The 26,709-nt window shown below is 38.1% G+C and overlaps 1 protein-coding gene across 2 annotated transcripts in view; it reads right to left on the bottom strand.

Annotated features, from left to right (window-relative positions):
- Nucleotides 1-8,964: 8,964 nt before the first annotated feature.
- Nucleotides 8,965-26,709, bottom strand: part of LOC117420540 (SLAIN motif-containing protein 2-like) — a 35,766-nt gene continuing 18,021 nt past the window's right edge. The window contains exons 6-9 of one of the 2 annotated variants that reach the window (XM_034033993.3): nucleotides 19,035-19,178; nucleotides 18,148-18,225; nucleotides 16,236-16,470; nucleotides 8,965-12,219 (exon numbers count right to left, since the gene is read on the bottom strand). In XM_034033993.3, the coding sequence (XP_033889884.2) occupies nucleotides 12,153-12,219; nucleotides 16,236-16,470; nucleotides 18,148-18,225; nucleotides 19,035-19,178 (524 nt within the window). In that variant the 3' untranslated portion in view covers nucleotides 8,965-12,152. The remainder of the gene's footprint in view (nucleotides 12,220-16,235; nucleotides 16,471-18,147; nucleotides 18,226-19,034; nucleotides 19,179-26,709) is intronic. The other variant, XM_034033994.3, reaches the window with a different exon arrangement.

Below are 26,709 nucleotides of genomic sequence, written 5' to 3'. Positions count from 1 at the left end.
AGTGGTGGGCTGAGCCTAAAAAAAATAATTGGACATTACTAAATTGGGGAGAAAACAATACAAAATAAATATATATATATATATATATATATATATATATATATATATATATATATATATATATATATATATATATTCTACACATGAAGTAAGGAAGCGGTGCTGACCCTGCCCAAGAGAAGTGGGGGCGTGTGGCAAAGTGGTTAACAGTGTGCAGGTGCAAGTGATCAATGAACAGACAGACAATTATAATCCAGGTGCAAAGTTGTTTAATGGGTTTGTATGTCCAGTGCCTGATGGCAAAACAAACAGTAAACAATAATGATGGGAAGTAATACAGCAGCGTGTATTATTTAGTTTGTAATCCCCAGGTTTGTCCCGAAATAATAGTCCTGTTTATTGTACACCCAAACGAAACAAAAACACAAAAGTCAGTTAGTGCATGAATTAGTGCTTGTGGTGCAAATACAGTTATTTGTGATACAAGTGCAGTGCTGTACAGGGTTTGTGCTGGCCTCTGGCGACAGTTCTGGAATGTGTGAGCTATCTAATAATAACAAGTAACAATTAGACAAAACAAACAAACACTCACGATACAGATACACAAAACACAGGTCCTTCCGGGTTCTTTTTCATTAACCAAAACGAAGGAACAGATTATGTCGCTTCTACTTATACCGTTACTCATGACCCCTTGGTAAATGATTGCAGCCGCTTCTCCAGTCAGCGGCTGCCACATCATTTCCTTTCTGGGTCAATGAGTTAAGGAACTGGAGAAGGGAGACAGGACAATAGTTCTGGAGGGATGAGTGATCAAGGGTTTTTTTTAAGATGGGGTGATGCAGGCCTGTGTGAATACAGAGGGGAAACAGGAGAGCAGTGAGATGTTGAGAAGAGAGGAGATGAAAGGGTGTAGAGCAGGGGCAGCAGTCTGGAAAAGGTGATTGGGGAGGGGGTCCAGAGCATATGTGGTGGGTTTATGGCTCTAGAGCAGGGACCAAAGATCGGAGTCTGAGAGGGGTGAGAAGGATGAGAAGGGGGGTAGAATAGTAGGGATTGCAGAGAGTGATGCGGAGTGGGTGAGCAGAGGACAGGTGGTGGGTGGGGAAGGAGGTGAGGTATTGAAGAGTGTGCGGATGTCGGTGATTTTGGATGAGAAGAAGGAGGCAAAGTCATCAGCCGAGATAGAGGAAGGGAAGGGGGGGGGCTAAGGAGGGGGGAGAAGGTAGAGAAAAGTTTACAAAGATTGTTAGTGGAAGACTGAATGATAGAGTGGAAGTTGAAGCGTTTTCTTCCATTTCTTTTCAGCAGAGCACAGTTTGGTATGAGCCAAGAGGAGCACGGAGGAGAGCCAGGGCTGGGGCGGGGAGAGGCGGGCAGGTTGAAGGGTGAGAGAGCAAAGGGAGTCGATGCAGGAGGTGAGGGATGAGAAAAGGGTGGAAGCAGCTGAGTCTACAGAGAGTTGGGAGAAGGAGTTGATAGAGGGGAGGTGCGAGTGAGCAGCAGAGGAGAAGAGGGGGAGAGAAAGAGGAGGTCAGCGGAGCAGGAAGAGATGGGAGCGTGTGACAGAAAAACAATGATTCTTGGTGGTAAATCTCCCTCTCGACCCGTGAGGGCGCTAAGTAACGGGAACAGAGTACTCTGGACTACTTGGCTTGACACTTCGTTCCGAGGGTTAAAAGGAAGACGGTCATGTAGAAAAGAGATGGAGCTTCGGTACACTAACTCATTGACCCAGAGGGGAAATGATGTGGCAGCTGCAGATCATAAAAAGCAGCTGCAATCGTTTACCAAGGGGTCATGAGTAATGATATAAATAGGGGTCGAAGCAATGTTATCTGTTCCTTCATTTTGGTTATTATAAAGTGACCTGGAAGAACCTGTGTTTGTTGTGGAGATAACCGTGAGTGTTTTGTTTTGTACTGTCTATTTGTTACTTGTATCACTAGACCGCTAACACGTTCTGGAGCTGTCGCCAGAGGCCAGCACAAACCTGGAACAGCACTTCACTTGTACCACTGTAAAACTGTATTGCACCACAATCATTAATTCACGCACTAACCAGACTTGTGTATGTGTTTTGTGTTTAATGTGGGGATACAAGAACGGGACTATTATTTCGGGACCAGCTTGGGGAATTATAAATGTAAGTAATACACGCCGCTGTCAGGCACTGGACAAAAACAACTAATAAAAACAAACCTTTTCACCTGGATTACAATTGTCTGTCTGTTCTTTAATCACCTGCACCTGCACACTATTAATCACTTTGCCACAGAGCGACAGAGAGCAGATGATGAAGTAGTGGTCAGAGATGTCAAGAGGAGTGACCGAGAGGGCTAGGGACAAGTGGTCCCTGGTGAAGACGGGGGAGGGGGGGGGGGGATGAGGAGAGACAGAAGGCAAAGCAGTGAAGAAGGGGAAGAAATCCAGCAGAGTGGTTAGGGTTGGAGAGGTGGATGTTGAAGTCACCTAATACAACAACAGGGGTGGAGGGAGCGGGGAGGGAGGAGAGGAGGAAGTCAAGCTCATCAAGAAAGTGAGTAAGGGATGAAGGAGGGTGGTAGAGAACAATGAGGAGGTGACAAGGGGAGGTGATTTCAACAGTGTGAAATTCAAAGGTGGATTCAGATTGGTTGTTGTTTCTGTCACTTAGATATAGTCACTTCCTTTGATATCAATAATACTGCATATGCATTTGTTAAATATTTATGATGCCAAATGGTATCATATGCAATAAAGTAAGAATGTTTCTTTCATAACTTCGAACACTCAGAAGTACAAATTTGGAACTAGAAGAAATGTGATTGTTAACCACTACAATATACTGTCCCTGACTGTAGTGTGTATAATTCAGGCTTTTAACTAATTAAGCATACAGGATATCAGAATTGAGTCAATCTTGATATGAGCTGTCCAGCCTTAGTGCTGGTGAACCCTTAACAGAGCACTGAATGTCTATCAGAAATCCGATTTTCAGGATCTACTGCAGGTCAGGTCAGGTCATGTTGCTAGGCAGAAAAACAAAACCACTGTTCTAATTAAATGTTTTAATTTGTTACTCTCAATACCCTTAATCATTTTGAATGTTAAACGCAAGCTTTCAGACTCTTGACTGACCTCCTCTCGACCCAGACACGTGCGTACGTGAAGAAAAAAAACAGTGGTTAAACTTATCAATCTTCGGAATATGAAAACGTCACAGCTGTACTGTTCCACTGTTAACACAATAACTGTCAGTCTTTCCTTATTCCCACCCATCCGAGCCATTGATTTGTCAACATTCAGACTGAACCGCCCCTAGAATTCGTAGCAAACAGCTATTGGTTAGAAAGCCGAGTAACTTATCAAGTCTTCCGTTCGTAGTAACTGCAATACTATAATAATGCAAGTGACTTTGAGACGGGTTAAAATAAGACATTCATACAAACGAAAATGCAACTGAGGAATGTGTTCATAGTAATTGATTTAATTTACAGTTTTTTTTTCTATGAAACAACTAAACAGGCTTTTATCTTAAGTCTTATTTTTTCATTTCAAAGCAGAAGCGACTCTTCTTTATTGGTGTGAATAGTCTCACAGAACGATTGTAATAATAGTGTGTCCAGCAAAACGCTTTATTTTTCATTATAGCTTTAATAAAGATTAGTCACTTATTAACATGTTGCGATCTCGTTTGTACGTTCTGCTTGCTAATCAAAAATGAAGGCTTGGCCAATTTAAAAGCCAATTTCACAGAAACAAGTTTAAATCTATTAACACGTTTTTCAGTTGTGATTGAGATACACGAATGGCTTAACAGGTATCAATTGAATTCTTAAAGGAGAGTAGAAAAGTTGTGGTAAAGCACCGAAAATCAGAAACCCTATTCAAAATTAAGCTTAATTTGTCACAATTACCTTTTCTTCCTGTTATTTAGTAACTAAGCGATAAATATAAAAACTGCAGGACTGTGTATCTCAATAATGCTGGAGACTTGGCATATTCAACCGCCATTGTTTATTTTACACGCAATTATATACTTAGCTACAGAAGTGCGTGTCTTTACATTAAAATGCTGATCTTATTTTTTTGGCTGCTTGCTTTAACATACACTTAGCTCTTCCATTCTGAGTGCAGGCTATCGTTCCATTCAAAAAAACAAGCAATTCACATTTTAGACCTACTTTTCAGTCACATGTGAATTGGAGACCTAAATATGCGGCGGCCCTGGGCCAGCCCAGTAGTGTGAATGGGGTCTTAGTCAGGTTACCTTGTATAGTTTGTTTCCTATGTGCAAAAGGACAGAGTCCAGCTGTTGTTCACATTGAGGTTTAGCAAGTGAACCAGACTCTGCTGGTTTGCCAAATGGACCGAGACCACCTCTTTAGGACTCGGTACGGTTCGTTCCCCAAGTGGACTTTGTTGTTCACACTTCACACCAAACATACCCTAAACGGACCAAACCCTAAACAGACCCAGTATCTGGGTAGCAGTGTGGAGTAGTGGTTAGGGCTCTGGACATCTTGACCAGAAGGTCGTGGGTTCAATCCCAGGTGGGGGACATTGCTGCTGTACCCTTGAGTAAGGTACTTTACCTAGATTGCTCCAGTTAAAACCCAACTGTATAAATGGGTAATTGTATGTAAAAAAATAATGTAATTGTATGTAAAAAATAATGTGATATCTTGTAACTATTGTACATCACCCTGGATAAGGGTGTCTGCTAAGAAATAAATAATAATAACACAGCCTATTCCAGCACAACATTGCATGCACCAGTCTATTAAAAGTCACAGCCTGTTGTTTCTTATTTAAAAGAGAATACAGGATTAAGGTACTCAGAAACTGAAAAGGTTTACATAGTGTACACTGCCAGCCAGTACATTTGTATGTTTTGTATAGGACAGACTGGCTTCTCCATTGACTCCATGTCAGAGATTGATTTAGGTGAGCGCATTCAATTTAAGTCTTTTAGCCACACCTGGTATGGATCAGTTAGAGAACAAGCAAATTGTGCTTTGTCAACATAGGGAGTGTAGGGATAAACCTGCCTGGATGATTTTCCAATTGAATGCCTCAACGTTTTTTTTTTCATTCACCTGTTTGATGTTTTTGGACAGGCTGCCCTCATTATCCGTTCAGAATAGAGAACCTGCAAGCCAACTTGCAAACCAACCTGCAGCTCTCCCTTAACACCCCGTTGAAATACGCAGTGATTCACCGCACTGAGAGCAGACATTGTTTCAACATGAAATCCTGCTCTCAGCAGGTGTGGATTACCACATGAGCAGCTGGGGCTGGCATGACATCGGCTACAGGTAGGTTGTAATATGTTACAAGTATTGGGACAGATAAAAACACAATGACTTGAGGTGGGGCATTTGTTAAGGTTGGTACAACAAAGATTTATTTATTTATTTATTTATTTAAAATTTGAAATTGGCAATTAATTTTCTTCCCAATTTGGAAAGCCCAATTATTTTTATTTCAACCTGGCTCACTGCTGCCACCCCTGCGCTGACTTGGGAGAGTCAAAGGCCTTTGAAGCTCCCTAACAACTTATTGTCTGGAATTTTCTTTGCCTTCAATTTCTACCTCTCACCTGAAGAAGAGACTTTTGTGGTCTTGAAAGCTAGTGTATATTTTAGTTGATCTTATAAAAAAAACGTATCACCAGATAAACTTTTAGCCATATTGGTTCTAATCTGAACTGATACAATAAGGATTAAGGAGTTTCTTTTTTTATGGGCTGTGTGCATACAAAGAAAGACAGTAGGGGGCCCTATTTACCAACAAGTGCAAGGGAATAAAATCAGGAGAATTTAGATCAGGAGAAATTACAACTTGGGCAGCAGTGTGGAGTAGTGATTAGGGCTCTGAACTCTTGACCGGAAGGTTGTGGGTTCAATCCCCGGTGGGGGACACTACTGCTGTACCCTCGAGCAAGGTACTTTACCTAGATTGCTCCAGTAAAAACCCAACTGTATAAATGGGTAATTGTATGTAAAAAAATAATGTGATATATGTATAATGTGATATCTTGTAACAATTGTAAGTCACCCTGGATAAGGGTGTCTGCTAAGAAATAAATAATAATAATACAACTATTGCTCCGAGCAATTCCTTAATCGCTTTATACTGGTCCAGTTGTTGAATATCATCTGTCTTTGCCATTGCACTGGTTGCTAAATAGGGTCCTGAGTAAAGATACCAGAACATTTGGTCTTTACTATAGTGTAAATGTAAATGTAGGATGTTAAGCCTATTGTGTTTTACAGCTTTGTTGTCCTTGAACCATTGTAAATACCAATAAAATTATCAATGTTTCAGTAACTATTTCAATCTTCAGTCTTTGTCCTGGAGGTGGATCCAATGCAGATATACTGTCAACATAACCAATTCCTAATGAGATGGCACTGTTAGACACAATTTAATACTCACCCCAAAAGAAAATAAATCAATAGAACTAATGGGGTTTACAAGTCTGGGATAAACAGAAAATCATACTTTATTTTTACAGTTGAATCACAGCTCCACCTAGTGGCAAAGAACATTATCTGTGCCAGCCAACTTCTCTACTCAGTTTGTGTTGTTCAGTTACATCTTGCCACTATCAGTGTCTGCCTTATAATATTTCTATCAGTATCAATATAATACACTTATGCTGTATATTATGGCTAATGTCATTACTATAAAAAGAAGTAGTATCATATGATGACCACTTCATCTAACTGGAAAGCTCTGACACAGTTGGTGTTGAACCAGAAAACACTGTTCTGTTTTTTAAATCAGGCACTTTAATTGGCTGAGCAGGATGAAAACTTCACTCTGATGGTAAGGGCTAAAGTTAGTCAGATTTATATTGGGCAGGGCTGGTCCAAATCAGGCCTGGTTGTTAACCAAAGTACTCAAACAGCTGACCCTAATTATCCCTTTAATTGGGTCGAGTTAACTGAGGGGGGCGCAATAACTTTTTCACACCTGAAGATTGCATGTTTGATTACCTTGCACACCAAACAAATGAAAGAAGCACCAAACTTTGGTGTCATTTTTTCTCTCAGACTCCCTCTATATACTACTACAACCCACAAAAAAATCTGACCAAATACAATGTGAAAAATGTGCAAAAATGCAGAAAATCAGACAGGGGGCAAATACTTTTTCACGGTTCTATAAATGTGATATAAAAAACTTCATTGCCATGGGAACAGCTGTGCCAGGGGTATCAAACTCAGTTCCTGGAGGGCCGCAGTGTCTTCTGGCTTTCGTTCCACCCAAGCTCTTAATTACTTAATTGGTCTAATTATTTGATTAATTGGACAAATTTAACACTTCTCTCCAGGCCTCAAAATGCTGAATAGGTAATGTACCTTAAATCAAGTGCATTTTTTAAATCAACTGTAAGAGACTGTGAAAAATATGAAATATGTCCAATTGAACAAATACTAGATCAATGATGTTAATTGAGAACTTAAGTTGGAATGAAAACCAGAAGACCCTGAAGCCCTTGTGGACTGGCATTTGATACCCCTGAGCTATGCTATCTTTAATACAATACAGTCTTTGTCAACACTAAAAGAAGTAAACTTGGACTGAAAAAAACACAGTAGTAAGTTGGATAATGAGTCTACAAGGGTGATCAAAATGTATCTTAATAGCAGTATAGTGTAGTTCCATAATTTAATAATAGATAATTTACTAAGAAAATGTCCTATTCTTCAGTGTGAAAGTGGTGAATGGGTTGTTTATAAATGTATTTTTAATGTGTCCAAGATGATAATGTAATTGAGTTGTTGTTTTTTCAAGATGATAGACTTTTGATACAAGGTTTTATTTTGAGCTAACAACTATTTGTCATAGAGAATGTACTTCCATTCTTGTACAAAGATGTTCTATTCATTGTGGTCAGCAGAGGACTTACACAACTGTGTCTGTTGCATCCTGTATGCTTCAAGCGAAGATGTGCATGCTGTGAATGCTGAAAATCCACAGGACTGAAGCATTGTCAGCACAGCACCCTGGACACAGCATGGCTCAGGCAATATTAGCCTTGAAGTGGTTTCTCACACAGAACCAGGGCTAGTTGTTTTCATTTTTTATTATTATTATTATTATTATTATTATTATTATTATTATTTTAACCCTTAATAAGCATTTTAACTTAAGGTACAAAGGGCATATGTATCCCACAAATAAAAATGATGCTAACTTTCTTTTTGCAATGAGCTGCACAAAGCAGGGTTTTAAAATTTACTGACAGGTTGGATCTGGTCATCCAAATGGTTAGTTTCCTTGTGATACTTGAGTCACTCTCAAATGTATTTTAAGAATAAAAGCAATTGAACAACTGCTCAATTCCTTGTGTACCTTAAGTGGTTAATGACATACTGAAATTGTACTACTTTATATTTCCAATTTTCTGTCAATAGAGGGTGTTCTTGCACCTTAGAGGTAATTAGACAGGAATTCAGATGTACTTTGGGCAACCTTCATTAACACAATTCACTAGATATACATTTGATAAAGACTAATTTAATTTCTATTCTCTTGCTCACTTGTTCTAATGAGGATTATTACCAACTAAAAAAAAAAAAGTTACAGTAAACCAGGTAGAGACACATATTTTAATGTCCGCTATAAAATGCCTTGGGAAAACATGGCTGAAAAGGTTCCATGTGTCAGTACAACCATGCAGGTTAGAACATAGCCTTGTTACACAATGTAAAAACAAAAGCAACAATAAGCCATTTTAAAAGGCACAATAATACACAATAAGGCGTATGGTTGTACAAGATAAATTGCATCAGGTTTGTGATTCTCAGAACAACCACACAACACTTCGTGTTACTGCTTACTTAATGCACAATTTGATGAAAGGAAGAATGCATTTTTACAATGCATATTTGCATTTGGAAATAGAAACATAAAAAAATATATATGAATGAGAAAAAAGGTCTGTAATAACATACATGGAGGCTGAACTATGCTTTTTCATTTTATTATATGAAATGTGGCTTTACAGGAGACAAATAATTGTTGGTGATTATATAAAAGGTGATTATATAAAATAATTATTACATAAAGTCCATGGTGTGTCTTTTTTGCCATTAGCAATCCAAACACCCTTGCAGAATTAAAAACTAATGTTGAATATAAATACATTTGTTATAGATCAATCAATTTAATTTTCTTTCAAATATCAAGCCGCATATTCCAATTCATTACTTTCGTTTAATTATGTTTTTTTTTATTTTTTATAAGAGCTGTTTTAAAACTTTATTAATGCGATTACAAAAACAAACAAAAAATACAAGAAAAATAATTAAATAATTCCTCAAGCAGAACTTAAGCTTAACTGTTTATGTACATGAAATGGCAAACCCAAGCAGTTGGCACAAAAATATGAATGCACATTCAAAAAAAAAAATAGTCACTGTGTAAGTTATGTAAATCATAGGCACTATTTTTTTTTTTTTTTTTTTTTTTATAAAACCTGCAGTCGCTTCCTGACATCATCTTCCATGGTGTATACCTATTATTATCTTTTCATGTTTTCCATTGTTTGTTTTCCATACATTAAACTAATGGCACCTACCCAACTCAACCCACCTTGATTTCTTACACAATGAGAAAATCAAGCAGCCCAGGGCGTGGAGGGTAGTGTAGTTGTTAAACAATAATAACTGCACCCAGAAAGCTACAGTCATATGTAAAATTGGAAAACAAAAACAAACAATTGACAGACTGTAGTCCTCACAAATAGGTCCATATACAAAACAAAGTCTACAAACTTATTTTTGTGCTCAATGCTCTTAAAACAAGCCACACATTTAACAGCTCAATATGTACTTAAAACGGCATACACACTAAATTACAAATCACTGTGCTCATAATTGTTTTCACTTTTGACATTTTATGACTCCCATCAATGTAAGTTAATGTGTATATATATTTATGGCATATTGACCAAGTTGGTGGTACTGGTATATTGCATTACTAATTAGCACAACTAAAGGTCTCCACACACCAGACACTATGCAATTTTTTTTAATTGCCGATGAGACACTCTCGCAGTGACATGACCATACACACCTGAAGCGACACAGAGGTGATGCGACAGGTTTGAAAACTGACAGATCTATACAACTGTTCAAAATTGCTATTGACCAAACTATGATCAAGACTGGTACACATATCTGTCAACATGATGAGTGTCTTCTCTGACGGTATTTCAACACATATGGCAATAAATCATACACACCAGGCTTATCCAGTTCTTCTGAAATAGACTCCCATATATTGTCTTTCAAATATGTATCTTTTATAATTGTGATGCCCTTTGTCATAAAGCTCTGGGTATTTTTTCAACGGCATATATTATTTTTTCCTCTGTAATTTTGGATACTGCTTCACCCTGCTGGACCCTGTGCATTGAAGCTGTTCTCTGATTGCTCAATGCCCTAGTTGACGGGTTTCAAATAGCAAAAAACAGGGTTCAATCCTATTTATTTTGCGTCGCTCCAGTGCCACCCTGGTGCTGCTCTCGCGTTGCCTGTCAAAAAGTCACTGCAATGCAACAATAAATATAAATATACAGGTTGAACCTTTCTAAAAAGTTTATTTAAGAAGTGTATGAATCCAAGGCTCTTATTACTCTGGTTTTGATCTTCCAAAAAAAAAAAAAAAAAAACACACTTTAAGCAACCTGAATAAATATATTATACAAACTGAAATATTGACATATAACTAAAATAGAATATGTTCTAATTAGCAACAAGATAGTATTCTCCTGTTTATTATTGGTGGGTTCCTTGTAAAATCAAGACACCAGCTGTTTGTTAAAACACTGTATGATAAGCACAATAAAACATGTTTTTGGTTGGTGTTTGGTAGTATAAAAAAAGTTGCCAGTTTGAGCAACTGCAGTTATATCCACAACAGCACTCTAGATCTGGGTTACAGTTTTACTGCATTCATTTAATTCCAGCTATGCTCAATGCCTCATGCTAGTGAGGCACAACTGTCTCTGCAGTTTTAAGACTGAATGTGTGGGGTGTGGTCATTAAAAAGATGATGTTAAAATCAAGCCAGGCACTTTTCATGCATGAAAGGAGTCCTGCTACAACAGGATTAAAAGTCTCCAATGTTTACAAAGCGACTACTCCTTGGCAACTTTCCCCACACCAGGAGTTCAATGTAGGTTAACATATTCAGCATAACTGTGCCTGTGTCCTAATGTAGTTACAAATACATTTCCCACATGATATGTCGCTAAATTGTACCAACAATATATTAGGCAGCAGGGTTCAAAATCACATGCTTATGATTATGAAACAAGTGCATAGTTTTAACAGAACTTCAATATGCAGTTCCATGGTGTAAGCACTGTGATGGGTTTAAAATAGAATAAATAGACAAGTCCTGTTTCTGACTTTTACTTGTTCTTAAAAATGTCCCCTGCCCTGCTTAACATGTATAAGTTGGCAAGACACCAGTAACTCTTTCCTGAGCCAAAACAAAATATCCTAGAAATAAAGCCTAAGCCTTTTGGCATCCCCTAGAAAATACGCTCAGATGATACGTCAATGTAAACCTTACCAAAGAATGAGTTGAATACACAACTAACATATAGTTCCCCCCTGAAATGCTACAGGTCAGAATTAATGTTGCCATTGCATAATACTCACCAATTCTGCACTGACTTGTTATAAAAAGGGTTTTATGCAGTGTTCTTTGCCATTCTATTGTGTGCAATGGTACAGTAGATCTCCTTTTCAACATAATGTAATATACACAATCCTGTACTGTATTGTTTAATGTGCCATACTGGATTAGAGGTGCAGAATGAAACCCTCCGGACTTTACTGTTCTCATTTAAGTCAGCATTTCTCTTTGGCATTCACTGGGTTTGTTCCCAGACACTGGCCTTTATCGTTCTGAATGGTATGGTGGGGTAAAAATTACAATTCCATGGAAACTGATTGTATGAATGCAAAAAAATACAAACATTTCTGAATGTCATTAAAGTGCGGCTTTATAATCTCTGCCAGTTTGTGCGGATTAAATGACAGAGCTCTAGGAATCCTGCAAATCATACGTGAACAGTCTGTCGCAAGTCTTAGGTTGTAGAAGCGAGCAATGCCTTCTAAGAGCTCTTCATGGTCTCTCGTTCAGTAGCAGCCTTCTTTCCAGCTTTCATCTTTCATACCACCATATGTCTTGGGAGCTGGCAATGACCTTTATGGAAAAAAAAAGGAAAGTTTTTTTTTTTATAGAAAACCACTTCAAAATGAAATTATTCATGTACCATTGCTGTTGGATAGCTACCGACTGCAGACCTGTTAACAGTGTAGCTTTGATTTATTTAAAATACCGCATTTATTTTTAATCAATAATTACAATTACGGAGGATATAACCATTACTAAGTGAATGTTTTGTTTTATTAGGCAATTTCAAGTTATTAAAAAAAGAGAATTTAAAATGATTATTATTTAAAACGACAATGAAAAACATCAGCTTATGTGTAAAGGAAATTGATTATTGTAAATGCAGTAAGGCGAGTAATAAACTGACTCCACTTTGATTTAGCAGTTGGTTCAAACAATTTAACAACAATGCTGGATTGTAAATAAATATAAAACTATAAAAAGAATCCAGAAATAGGAAAACGGCGTTTTTATGCCGGGTTGGTTTTTGGATGATGATAATAATAATAATAATAATAATAATAATAATAATAATAATAATAATAATAATAATAATAATAATAATAATAGCACCAGTAATAAAACAAACACATGAGATGGATGCAACAATTGTATCAATTAAATATGCAATTAAAATCAAGACTCATCTTTTTAATCACCTGACAGCCCTAATAAATACAGTGCTACCCCATTATACTGCGGTTGTCGGGGTCCATAATTAGGAGACCGCGTTATTTGTGTTTCGCCTTATAAGGAATGATTTACAATGCTCACAAGCCAAATTAATATTGTAGTGTACAGTGGAAAATTAAGGAAGGCTACACACGTAATTTACAGGTACTCAAAACTACAGTTTATTGGGACGATTATTCCCGGCCTGTTAGCCTGCGCCACACAAAAGTCTGCACTCTCACCGCAGCACATTCACACAGCAGCTTGTCTCACTCGGCTCTGCCTGCGCTGATGTGAGCACCCCCTATATGTTTTCATGTCCCCACCTCCCTGTTGATGTTCCTGCAGAAACCAAGTGAATAAAGCGGTCTCTAATTCATTGTCTTTAGCGCAGCGCATTTTTTTTCCTAGAGGAGCCCTCTTTGGAGTCAATCTTATCAAGAAAACTTAGCCTTCCACACAAAGTTGATTCTGCAACCTTTATATCTTTTGAAACTGCTGCTTGAGTTTCACCTTTTCTTACTCTGTCCACTGCATGAAGTTTCATTTTAAACAGAAAGATTCTTTTTTTGCTGTTTACCATGCTTCGTACTGTATATCTGGAGCGTTCATCCAACGTCTGCGAGTCAAACTGCGTCATGGGGGAAACAGAAGCCACGACCTTACCGTGTTATAACCGATTCCGCACTATAACAGGCTGCGTTATAACAGGGCAGCACTGTATATATGCAGTCAAAAATGTTTAGCAAATAATACAAGGCTAGTACACAGTGCTTTCTTATGGAATTTTTTTTTTATTATTTGTGTAACCCTATGTGTTTTTTTTCCTGTGCTTTTTTAAAAGCTTAGGGGAAACCCAGTTTAAGAAAGCTGTACTATATCAGTCATCATGAAAAAAAAATACAGGAGGATATACTTATCAACTCTCTGATGTTAATCAGGTTAGGCTGAAAAGGAAAACGGCGACACTGTCAGGGTGAGTAGTGAATTTATGCTCGCGGGGGTGGAGCAGCACCACGTCACCCTGCCCTGACGAGTGTCTTTGGTATAAAGTTTTCAGGTTCGGGTGTCTTAAAGGGGAACACCCATTTTGTAATGGTTAATATTCCCTACTTGAAAGGGAACTATATGGAAACCCACACTACCAAAATAGTGGGAGAAAAAGGTAAGACTTAATTGTCTTTTTCCATGGAAACTGCCTCATTGTTGGCAGAAATACTGGCTTCTGATTCTGGGGAGTCAGAATTTTCTGATAGTGATTCATTTATATAATATAGGTCAGGGGTGTGCAATTTTTGAAAAAAACTTCTTGTCCAAGGGACAAAATGCTTGAAAAATCTACTTGTCCGCTCCCCCTTCGCACAAACAGAGAACACAATCATTCAATTAGTGATTAACAGGGGCGGATCTAGCCTTGTAGCTTGACTGACTCACTAAATTCTTCAAAATACACAAAAGGTTCCCTGTGACCCCACCTAGTTAAGACCTAGTCCTCAGAACTGAATTGTTAGTGCAAAAAGTGTGACTAAGATGTTAGACATTTCAATATAAAACATGATATGTTAAGGCTGCTACTGAAGGCTGAAAAGACTGGAAAAATGTGAAGCTCTGTTAAATTGATTACAGTAAGGATCAAATCATGGGTAGTTTTCCAGGCAATTTTCTCTGAGATAATCTGCTCACTCCATCTCAAGAGAGAAATATTTTCTAAAATGCCTCTCTACATTAAACCACATGACCTTAAATGGAAATGCCAAAGATTTTTGTATAAATAAGTATAACTTCATAAGACAAACATCTCCACCGCTGAAAAAAATGTGGGAGTGTATCCAGAATGTATCATACCATGAAAAAGTAGTTCCCCATTATTGACAGACCATGCATTTCAAACACCACCACATACAGGGGTAGATGTACTAAGATGGGCCAGTCACACCGCAATTTGAATCTGCAACAATACATGCAAGGGTGCAAGAATCAAAATAACATTGCTTTTGTTAAATGTAAAGATCATCTTACAATGCATTCTGTTCCATCTTCATTTCACCTATTTTAATACTGTTATATATATAAAAAATGAAAGGCAATTTAATCCCAGCAGATTCTATAGTGGGGCCCGCAAAAAGCTTTTCAGAATCATACAGTTGCCCCTCGCTAAACCGGACATGTTTGTCTGACATAAGGAAGTGTCAGGTTTAAAAACAATACAATTAAAACAAACAAAAAAAAGTTCTCGATGCATTTAAATGTAAATCATTGCGCTGAAATAACACTAATGTGTTTTGCGTAGGCTACACATTACATGATGTCAAAATATAAATCTGTACAGTAGGCCTATACAGTACAGCAAAATCAAATGACTACCTAGTGCACGTCTTTTTATTTTAGCCTACCGGTAACACCAAATAAATCATGCTGCTGCATTTTACACATTGGTGTACAATGCAATTAAAAGATCATTTTAAATTAAACTAAAAGTTTTCAGCATTTTTCTTTTTTTTGTATTATTTTTAACTTGGCCTACTTAGTAGACTACACAATCAACACACAACAGATCATGGTCCTATACAGATGCTCAGAATGAGCTGGAGGTGTTAGTGGCACATGTGTGCAGTCTATTGCTCCAAACACGTTGGGGAAACCAGAAATGTCATAGAAATTTGTTTTCAAGGCTTGTAAGTACACCCTGACTTTAGTGAAAATTAGGTCCGCGGGTGTTTGCCTCAAAAATGCATTGAGCACAACTGACAACACACAAGAAAAAGTGAACTTGGAAATGCCAGCAACAATTGCGACCGTTTAAAACAGGCTTTCAAAAGTTCTTAACAAATTGATACAATTGTAAGTGTAGCAGTTGCCTGCAGCTTTAGTACATCTCATAACATTTGAGAACCCTCATTTGCATCTCCACCCCATGTTTTGTGAATTTATGCAGGAACACCCATCATTACATATTGATCTACGCTTGAACCTCAAACTAAAACTGCTGCTACAAAGCATTCCCTAAAAAGTCGCTAACACCATTGGGCATGTTTAGTACATTTCACCCTAGACTTCCGACTCGTTTGCAACAGGCACAACACTGTAGTACATCTGCTACGACCAGAATGTGCTGAGCAACTTATTGCAGACATAGGGCCTGTATAGTATGTGTTCAATTGCTCAGTATTTATAAACAAAAGCTTCTCTCTGCCTATTTGTTTATTTATGCAATCCATATGCAGTCTTACCTCCACCAAAGATCAATGCAAGCAAGAGCAGGGCACTGATGTCAAAAAACCAAAATGCTATTTGCAGTAAAATTGCATAAATAGATTAAAAAATTGAAGAGAAAACAAATGGAAAATAAAAACGATGGTGTAAAAGGCCTTTACCTTCGAACAGGCTGTGCAAGTTTACTGCGAGGCACTGGTAGTCCTCCTCCTCCCCCTCCAGCCGAGTTGCTGGGCCGCGGGAGTCCGCTGCGGGACCCGATGGATCGGGTGGGGGTGGTAGGGGCTCCTGCAGGAGTGGGGGAAGAGGTCCCAGGGTTCAGCATCGCTTTGATGGGCTGCCGCAAGGAAAGGGGGGATGGAGCTGCAGGAGGTCTCAGTTTGCTGGGGGAAGGTACTGAAAACACAGGGAAGAAGAAATCAAAAGGGCACATTACTGTAGCTTAAGCATAAAACTGCACAAATAGCTATGAAAGAAGGTATTAATCCAAAGGATGTGAAAATGTGAAAACTAATTTCAAGCATATCCAAAAAAAAACAACATATATTAAACAATACTTTATAAAATCAGACTTTATATGAACAATAATTATGAGTAAAAATGCATGCGGTCTTGTCCTGCTTGAGCAAAAATTTCCACTGACAAAACAGAAAATGTACAATTCCTCCTGCAGAGCACTGACTTCACAAATCGGTCAAACCAAGATATTCAGCAATAAAAAACACCATCATGTATTTTTTTTGGTCACATAAAAGATTTATATGGTATTCCCATACCTTACATTTAGTTAAGGTACAGTAATCCTAGATTGGTGCTAATCAGGGACTGTGAAACCAGCCAAAAGTCTTTAAAATGCATAGACAATCTGGTATCTAAACAGTGATTCTCACAGTATGCAGACTATTCACATGGAACTAAAAATCAGATGTCCTCAGAGTTGATCAAAAGCAGAGGCCGTCTAGTAACCTCCCAGACGTGGATTAGCTTTCATCAAGTAAAGTCGGTAAATTCACCTGCAATTCAAATGCGATGTTGTGGCCAGAGAAGGTGCTTTTGTGCATGATTTTTAAACAGTGAACTGGGTTTAAATAACTCATTTCGTTGTACCTTCTTTTCCAAAGGACAGAATAACCATTTAGTCCCTTGAGTGAGATGCATTTCTATACATATCTTCAAGTGCACCGTTCAAAGCATCAATTTGTGACAGAAAGAGACACTTATTGCAAAGTGGGAGATGTTTTCCCGCCCCTCCCTTAACAGGGAAAGACAGGATCAGGAAGCAATTGGCGCAGAACACAAACAAACCAGATGCTGATAAAAGCATGGTGTATTAATACAAAAATAAGTGTAAAAAAAGGCAAATGTCAAGAAATAATAAAAGACAAACGCACAGTGAAAAAATTTAAATCGCCAAAGAAATTAACGAGTTAATCACAGAAGTTAACCGATTAATTGACAGGTTGAAATACTGCTATATTCTGGTCCGGTTTGTGTATTGCAATGCTATCGCATACCAAGTCAACGACATTCCAGTTCATTATTCAACAATCAAGCCTTGGTTCATGCAAAGATTGATATACTTGTATTTACTTACATAAATAAGCCGTAACCATACAACACAAAATATCTTGTACCGGTTTGGGGGATCACACAAGTAGAATAAGAAATACACTATACTGTACAGACCCTGCTAAAATGCTTACAAAAAAAAGATAATTTAAAAAAAGTCCACTTTCATGAACTGAAATTATGCCAATAGTTGGGTTCCACTATGGATCTCTGAGAGCTATCAATGTCACCTGCTCCTTTTCAGAGGGGGAGAGGGAGCAGAGAAGATTCAAATCTGTTGATTTTTTAGAAAAATAAATTAAACAAAAAAAAAAAACAACTACACAATACACTACAACCATGAAGTGTTAGGAGGCCCGTCTGGTTTAGCACGGAATTATAGCAATATCTTCCAGCACATTTTGATTCAATAGAGCTGAACCAGTTATTTCCAAGACCCGAAGAATTCAGAAAGACAGAGAATCCCCAGATCTGTTGTGGTGCTGGAGAGGCTATGGGTGTTACCTCTTTTGGAAGCTGGACTTTGAAGAAGCGGTTTGGCTTTCAGGGAAGAACAAGGCATGTTTATGTGCCTTTTCAAAGCTGTTGAAACACAAGGAAATGTTACAGGATTTAACCAGCTTAATTCTATTGTTACAGGACAGATCGGTGAAGGAAAGAGGACAAAAAAATAAAGGTGTTTGGTACAATATATAAAGGACCAAAGAGACAAAGGAATCACAGAAAATCAAACCACAGGAAAATCCAACTCAATCTTAAAGCAAATGCAGAGGAACAGCTCAGGTTTCTTACATAATCCAGCCAGAAACAAATCTATCAACAATTCAAAAGGAAGCACCAAAGACCATAACCAAACGCTTGTCCAGCAGAGACTGAACACAAAGAAAAATACCATCAAAGATAATGCAATTCATGCCGAGCGAAAAGTAATACAAAAGGAAAGCTAACTTTTAGTGGCAGCCCAAGAGTAAAATAAATTATAATTCAGACAACCAGAAGCAGATATGTTAGCCCATTTAACCAACCACAATAGGAAAATCATGAAGATGCAGCAACGGTAATTCAATATTAACTAGTAAAAGGCTCAAAATAAGCAATTCATGTATTTGCATCTCTGTAATAATCACTCTAAAACTCATTCAAGTGTTTAAAAGGACAGTTCAAATAACTGGGGTTCACATAATTAATGCAGATAATCTATATGATATTCATAAAAACTGTAGGTTATCCTGCACAGGGCTGTCTTCTCCAAAACAGCTCAGTTTATCTTTGTAAGCCAAGTTTTCTTAGCAGGTACAGCCTTAAAATGGTCAGATTGTCCTTTGGCACCGCAGATGAACCGAGGGGTTCTTTCTCAGAAAAGATACACAAGAGATTGACTAGGGACTCACTGGCTGAGGGCAGCTGTTGAAGTCGAGATGCTCCACCATTTGGCACTTGAAGATCTGAGTCGAAACTTCTGCTGTTTTTGACAGGCTCTGCTGCCTGGACACCAGATGTCCTGGAGAGGTTGGGAAGACTACGCCTTAGCTTTTCTGAAACAAGGAAAATAATGTAACTGACAGTGAATATGTATCATATGTAACTTAATTCTTATAAATCATCCATTAAATATGGACCAATACAACTACTGCAACTATTAAATCCAACCAGGGTACTTTAGAAACTTTAAAACACAATTTCGCAAATGTGTGGTGTTTAAGATTAATTATGAATATATGTATTTGTTAGTAAAACATGTAGGGTGTACTATGTACATTTGTTGTAAAGATCTTGCAACTATGTGTGAGTTTGTGGGGGCTGAAACAGCTGCGCTTGATGTTACTTTTGAGATGTTAATAGCGCCCAACTTGACCATCTCACAATACTTTCACAAAATGTACAGTAGCAACTAGTTTTACCCTACTTCAATGACTTTTACCAATATTTCTTCAAACATTAAAAGGTCGAAGATTGAAACCTGTTGATAGACTTGGAATCTGTATCTAGGAAAGGAAGTAGATTCTGTAAGACATTTTAGAAAACAGATTGTCTGTGACACCCATGCTCCTCAGAAACCTAGAGGATAGAAGAGCTCATCTCTCCCCTGGTATAATTGTGATATTGCAGCTCTGTGTAAACTTAGAGATTGTACATGAGATAAAGCTATACATGAGGATAAAGTTATCCTCTTGTTCAACTGACTGGACTTAGAAATCAGCATACAAAAGAATTACCTAAATCTAAAAAAGAATTACCTAAATCTTATTATCCAAATCTTACTACTAAAAATTTACAAAATCTCAAATTGTGGAAACTTATAAAAAAAATTCTTCAAGGAGACCAGAAACATGAATTTTCTAAATAATGAATTATAAACGGCATTAAGTTTGATAAGGACAAAATTGTAAACCTTTTTATATCAACATTTTATTCAAGTCAGTCTTTCTTTTCAAAAACTGATCCCTGAAAGTACTTTACCACCTGTAGTTTGCACTCTGACAGGTAAAACAAAGTGCAATGTGTACTTCTCTTTTAGGCTGTTTTCTCCCAATGAAATAAAACACAACAGACGTCTATTAGTAATTCAAAAGCAGGTAATATCCTTCTGCTGAAATACAGAATTGACATTCTTAAATTCCACTTAAAAAGTATGCTTAATGCTTCTTTACTGACTAGTCAAATTCCAAACAGATGGAAGCAAGTAGACATTAAATCTGTCTTTAAATCTGGCTCTGCTACTGGCATAAGTAATTATCATTCAATTTCCTTATTGCTTATAAAAATGTCAAAACTACAGGAAATGTTCCAATACTGGTTAAGAATTTTGCTACTTAAAATAAACTCCAGGTGCCGCAGCAGTCTGGTTTTAGACCAATGCATAACATAGTTACTGCCATTACCAGTGCACTAAATGACATATTCTCTGCAATGCATAAGAGACTTTATACTGCAGCTATCTTTATTGATCTAAAAAAAAAACAACTTTTGATACTGTTGTCCATGAAATCATGATTATTAAACTGCAGAATATTGGCTTTGATTCTCTAGTTGCAAGATGGTTAGAAAATGGATGGCTATCGATAGTACTAAATCTGACCTGGCCAAATCAAAGAGAGGGTTCCTCAAGGTTCAATTACACCATGTAACAATTTTTTTTTTTTTTTTGTTCCTGGGTAGTAAGTGTTATTTCCTAATTGCTTATGCCTCAAAAGTATAGAAAATGGCTATTATTCCCCACAAACTTTGCTTTTGTGACCAGGACAGTGATATTTTGAAATTTACCTATTTTCCAGAACATTCCAGATAGATTCAGTGCTGAGTAAACTTGGAGTAACTTCTATGAACTTTCTAGAACTTTCCAGTAATATAAATAGTAGTATAAATACAGGGGCCTTAAGCCCACCAGTTCAGTTTAGTTCCAGCTGCCTAAGTGGCTACATATCTGCATTTTTCTGAGATGGCATCAAGGTCATAGGATACTTCAAAATGGTGGCATTCCTGATGGGTCTCCAAGGCGGTTTTACCAAGTTTCCCTGCTATCTTTGCCTTTGGGACAGCAGGGACACCAAGGCACACTACCACAGGCGGGACTGGCCACAGCCGACCGAGTTCTCTGTGGGGAGGAACAACGTCAAGTGGGAGCCACTGGTGGACCCCCGGAAGGTGCTGATGTCACCACTGCACATCAAATTGGGCATTATGAAACAATTTGTCAGAGCTCTAGATAAGGAGTCGGCAGCCTTCAAGTACCTTCAAGACTTCTTCCCTAAGCTGTCTGAGGCAAAGGTCAAAGCCGGTGTCTTCGTCGGACCACAGATAAAGAAGATCCTGGAGTGCAATGGATTCCCCAAGAAGCTCACTAGTAAGGAGAAAGCGGCTTGGAACAGCTTTGTCGCAGTGGTTCGGGGCTTCCTGGGCAATCACAAGGCCGAAAACTATGTGAAGCTGGATGAGACTCTGGTGAAGAACTACGGCACAATGGGCTGTAGGATGTCCCTCAAAGTCCATATCCTTGATGCTCATCTTGATAAATTCAAGGAGAACATGGGAGCGTACTCGGAGGAGCAAGGCGAGCGCTTCCACCAGGATATACTGGACTTTGAACGCCGCTACCGTATAACGAGAACATGATGGGAGACTACATTTGGGGGCTGATTCGTGAAAGTGATTTACAGTATAATCGTAAATCTCGAAAAACTACTCACTTCTAAATCTTTTGTAGTCATTTTTGTATTACTTTAGTATAAATACATGTTAATTTGGATTCATATGTTGTTTTTTTCTGACTATGTGAACGAAAAGACACAAATTTGCCCGTTTTCTCATTGGAAATAGGTAAATTTCAAAATATCACTGTCCTGGTCACAAAAGCAAAGTTTGGGTGGAATAATAGCCATTTTCTATACTTTTGAGGCATAAGCAATTAGGAAATAACACTTACTACCCAGGAACAAAAATTGTGTTACATAGTGTTATCGGTCCATTCCTTTTTGTGCATCGATATAAATGACATGTGTAATGTTATTAAATACAGTACTTCACATTTCATTTATATGCGGATACAGTCCTCTATGTTAGTGGGAAATCCAACATAACATTCAAAAAGACTATGATCCTTAATAAAATGAACTTGTAAATAGTAAGCTGGTTTTAAATACTACTAAAATTAAAACTAAGGTGACCAGATTTTTAAGTCCTTCAACTGGGACAGTATGGAAATATTGTGAATAACTTCCAACTTCCAAGCTACGGGGAAGCTCCAGGGTTTTTATTTTCACTTTAGCAATGTTTGATCTAATAGCATATTGAAAGTAAATGCAAAGTCTCATGATATTCAGAGTGGAATCTTACTTTCAACAACTTCTTTTTGTGACTAAATGATCTTTGTAACTTCATTTCTTCACAACAAGTATAGTTATTACATTACACAGTATCAATTCAATAATATCACATTCCGATTACTGCTGCAAATCTAGTCCCTTTTCTGCCTAAGAAACAGCATCTTCTCGCTCTGATTTCCGCTTTCCATCTCGCTCTATCGCTATGCTATCCTCCAGTGTCCAATCTGCAAACAAGGCCCTTCCTGTATGAAAACATTACATATCGCAATATTTCTGTTTATTAAATGGTTACTTCATTGAATTTTTTTTTCTTCAAAATATTACGTTTCTTTAATACGACATGGTATTTGTTCTGTATATTTTTTTCTATTGCAGTTTCTGCTTGGATCATTAGTGTGCCGTGATTAATAGATACTGGGCAATTATTTTCATCCACTTTCTACTATTAAACTATTACTATTAAAGTTGATGAAATGTGTTAAATATCCTGTCTTAACTGTGCAATAAATGAAGCCCACTAATCAGGTTTTCTGAGTTTTTGAGTACATGCTGTAAGACTGGCATCACTTAAAAAGGGAAAGGAACCTGTTAAACATGTTAATTGCATGATGAAATTTCCAGCGTCTTCTGACAATCTAAATTAGATAACTACACATTTTACGAAGGCTAATTTCTTTGCTGATTTTGGCTGGAGTTCATTTTTTGGAGTCAACAGGATAGGCTGAGACATGAATCAAGGTGTAATAAGATTAAACCATATTAATTTTCTGATCAAATGAAATGCTGTCACTTCTTTACTTACGAAAGGAATACAATTTAATCATTCTTAATATAAGCATAAGCATTAGCCTGTGTAAAATGCACAGGGGAGTTTTCAGATTGTCAGGAGACACTTTCTCATTATCATTGATTGGTACTGAAAACCTGCAGAGACAAGGCAGGAAATGTCATCATACAATTAACACATTTTTTACAGGTTCTTTTCTGTTTTAAGTGATACCTGTCAGCATAAAGCATTTTAAAAAGGAAATTTGGAAATAAAACTACTGGGAGAAACTTTAAAGGGATCGACCCCACCCCCAGCCCCCAGCAATTCGAACCTTGACATTTGCCTCTTTTGCTGAAGGAAAAACATGTTTTTATCCATGTGTTTTTTTTCTTCTATTAAACTAATAGCTGTGAAAGTAAAAAAAAAAAAACTTATAAAATACCTTCTATAGCTATCACACGTATGGAACAGGTAGCATTAATCTTAAATATGCATATTCCATTTTTTTTTTTTCTTAAACTTTGCAGGATAAAATATACTTCTATAATACATTTAGCACAGAAATAAAAATAAGGGTCACCAAATTAGAGATACAGACGTGCTCAAATTTGTTGGTACCCTTACAGCTCATTGAAATAAGGCTTCATTCCTCCTGAAAAGTGATGAAATTAAAAGCTATTTTATCATGTATACTTGCATGCCTTTGGTATGTCATAGAATAAAGCAAAGAAGCTGTGAAAAGAGATGAATTATTGCTTATTCTACAAAGATATTCTAAAATGGCCTGGACACATTTGTTGGTACCCCTTAGAAAAGATAATAAATAATTGGATTATAGTGATATTTCAAACTAATTCGTTTCTTTAATTAGTATCACACATGTCTCCAATCTGGTAATCAGTCATTCAGCCTATTTAAATGGAGAAAAGTAGTCACTGTGCTGTTTGGTATCATTGTGTGCACCACACTGAACATGGACCAGAGAAAGCAAAGGAGAGAGTTGTCTGAGGAGATCAGAAAGAAAATAATAGACAAGCATGGTAAAGGTAAAGGCTACAAGACCATCTCCAAGCAGCTTGATGTTCCTGTGACAATAGTTGCAAATATTATTAAGAAGTTTAAGGTCCATGGAACTGTAGCCAACCTCCCTGGGCACGGCCGCAAGAGGAAAATCGACCCCAGATTGAACAGAAGGATAGTGCGAATGGTAGAAAAAGAACTAAGGATAACTGCCAAAGAGATACAAGCTGAACTCCAAGGTGAAGGTACGTCAGTTTCTGATCGCACCATCCGTCGCTTTTTGAGTGAAAGTGGGCTCCATGGAAGAAGACCCAGGAGGACTCCACTTTTGAAAGAAAATTGTTGCTCGGCTTCCAACAAAGCTGACTTTATCTCTGCCTTTGCCTCTCACCTCTCTCTTGACTTCCTAGCTCTCACTGAAACCTGGATCTCCCCTGATAACACTACCACTCCAGCTGCCATTTCCTCTCTCTATGCCCTGTCCCACTCTCCTTGCCCCTAGTGACGGGGTGAGGGAACAGGACTTTGGCTCTCTCTCTCCCTGCTCTTTTCTGTCCCCGACTCCTCTTCCGCTTTCTCTCTCTCTCTCTCTTTCAGCACCTTTGAGTTTCACGCTGTTGAAATCACCTCCCCTTGTCACCTCCTCGTTGTTCTCTACCACCCTCCTTCATCCCTTACTCACTTTCTTGATGAGCTTGACTTCCTCCTCTCCTCCCTCCCCGCTCCCTCCACCCCTGTTGTTCTATTAGGTGACTTCAACATCCACCTCTCCAACCCTAACCACTCTGCTGGATTTATTAGACAGCTCACACATTCCGGAGCTGTCACCAGAGGCCAGCACAAACCCTGTACAGCACTGCACTTGTATCACAAATAACTGTATTTGCACCACAAGCACTAATTGACGCACTAACTGACTTTTTGTGTTTTGTGTTTCGTGTGGGTGTACAACAGGACTATTATTTCGGGACAAACATGGGGATTACAAACTAAATAATACACGCTGCTGTATTACTTCCCATCATTATTGTTTACTGTTTGTTTTGCCATCAGGCACTGGACATACAAACCCATTAAACAACTTTGCACCTGGATTATAATTGTCTGTCTGTTCATTGATCACTTGCACCTGCACACTGTTAACCACTTTGCCACACGCCCCCACTTCTCTTGGGCAGGGTCAGCACCGCTTCCTTACTTCATGTGTAGAATATATATATATATATATATATATATATATATATATATATATATATATATATATATATATACACAGACATGCTCAAATTTGTTGGTACCCTTACAGCTCATTGAAATAAGGCTTCATTCCTCCTGAAAAGTGATGAAATTAAAAGCTATTTTATCATGTATACTTGCATGCCTTTGGTATGTCATAGAATAAAGCAAAGAAGCTGTGAAAAGAGATGAATTATTGCTTATTCTACAAAGATATTCTAAAATGGCCTGGACACATTTGTTGGTACCCCTTAGAAAAGATAATAAATAATTGGATTATAGTGATATTTCAAACTAATTCGTTTCTTTAATTAGTATCACACATGTCTCCAATCTGGTAATCAGTCATTCAGCCTATTTAAATGGAGAAAAGTAGTCACTGTGCTGTTTGGTATCATTGTGTGCACCACACTGAACATGGACCAGAGAAAGCAAAGGAGAGAGTTGTCTGAGGAGATCAGAAAGAAAATAATAGACAAGCATGGTAAAGGTAAAGGCTACAAGACCATCTCCAAGCAGCTTGATGTTCCTGTGACAATAGTTGCAAATATTATTAAGAAGTTTAAGGTCCATGGAACTGTAGCCAACCTCCCTGGGCACGGCCGCAAGAGGAAAATCGACCCCAGATTGAACAGAAGGATAGTGCGAATGGTAGAAAAAGAACTAAGGATAACTGCCAAAGAGATACAAGCTGAACTCCAAGGTGAAGGTACGTCAGTTTCTGATCGCACCATCCGTCGCTTTTTGAGTGAAAGTGGGCTCCATGGAAGAAGACCCAGGAGGACTCCACTTTTGAAAGAAAATTGTTGCTCGGCTTCCAACAAAGCTGACTTTATCTCTGCCTTTGCCTCTCACCTCTCTCTTGACTTCCTAGCTCTCACTGAAACCTGGATCTCCCCTGATAACACTACCACTCCAGCTGCCATTTCCTCTCTCTATGCCCTGTCCCACTCTCCTTGCCCCTAGTGACGGGGTGAGGGAACAGGACTTTGGCTCTCTCTCTCCCTGCTCTTTTCTGTCCCCGACTCCTCTTCCGCTTTCTCTCTCTCTCTCTCTCTTTCAGCACCTTTGAGTTTCACGCTGTTGAAATCACCTCCCCTTGTCACCTCCTCGTTGTTCTCTACCACCCTCCTTCATCCCTTACTCACTTTCTTGATGAGCTTGACTTCCTCCTCTCCTCCCTCCCCGCTCCCTCCACCCCTGTTGTTCTATTAGGTG

Source organism: Acipenser ruthenus, chromosome 1, assembly GCF_902713425.1.
Source record: "Acipenser ruthenus chromosome 1, fAciRut3.2 maternal haplotype, whole genome shotgun sequence".
Classification (NCBI taxonomy): Eukaryota; Metazoa; Chordata; class Actinopteri; order Acipenseriformes; family Acipenseridae; genus Acipenser; species Acipenser ruthenus.
Note: the sequence above shows the minus strand (reverse complement) of the source record. Positions and strands in the feature narration are given on the sequence as shown.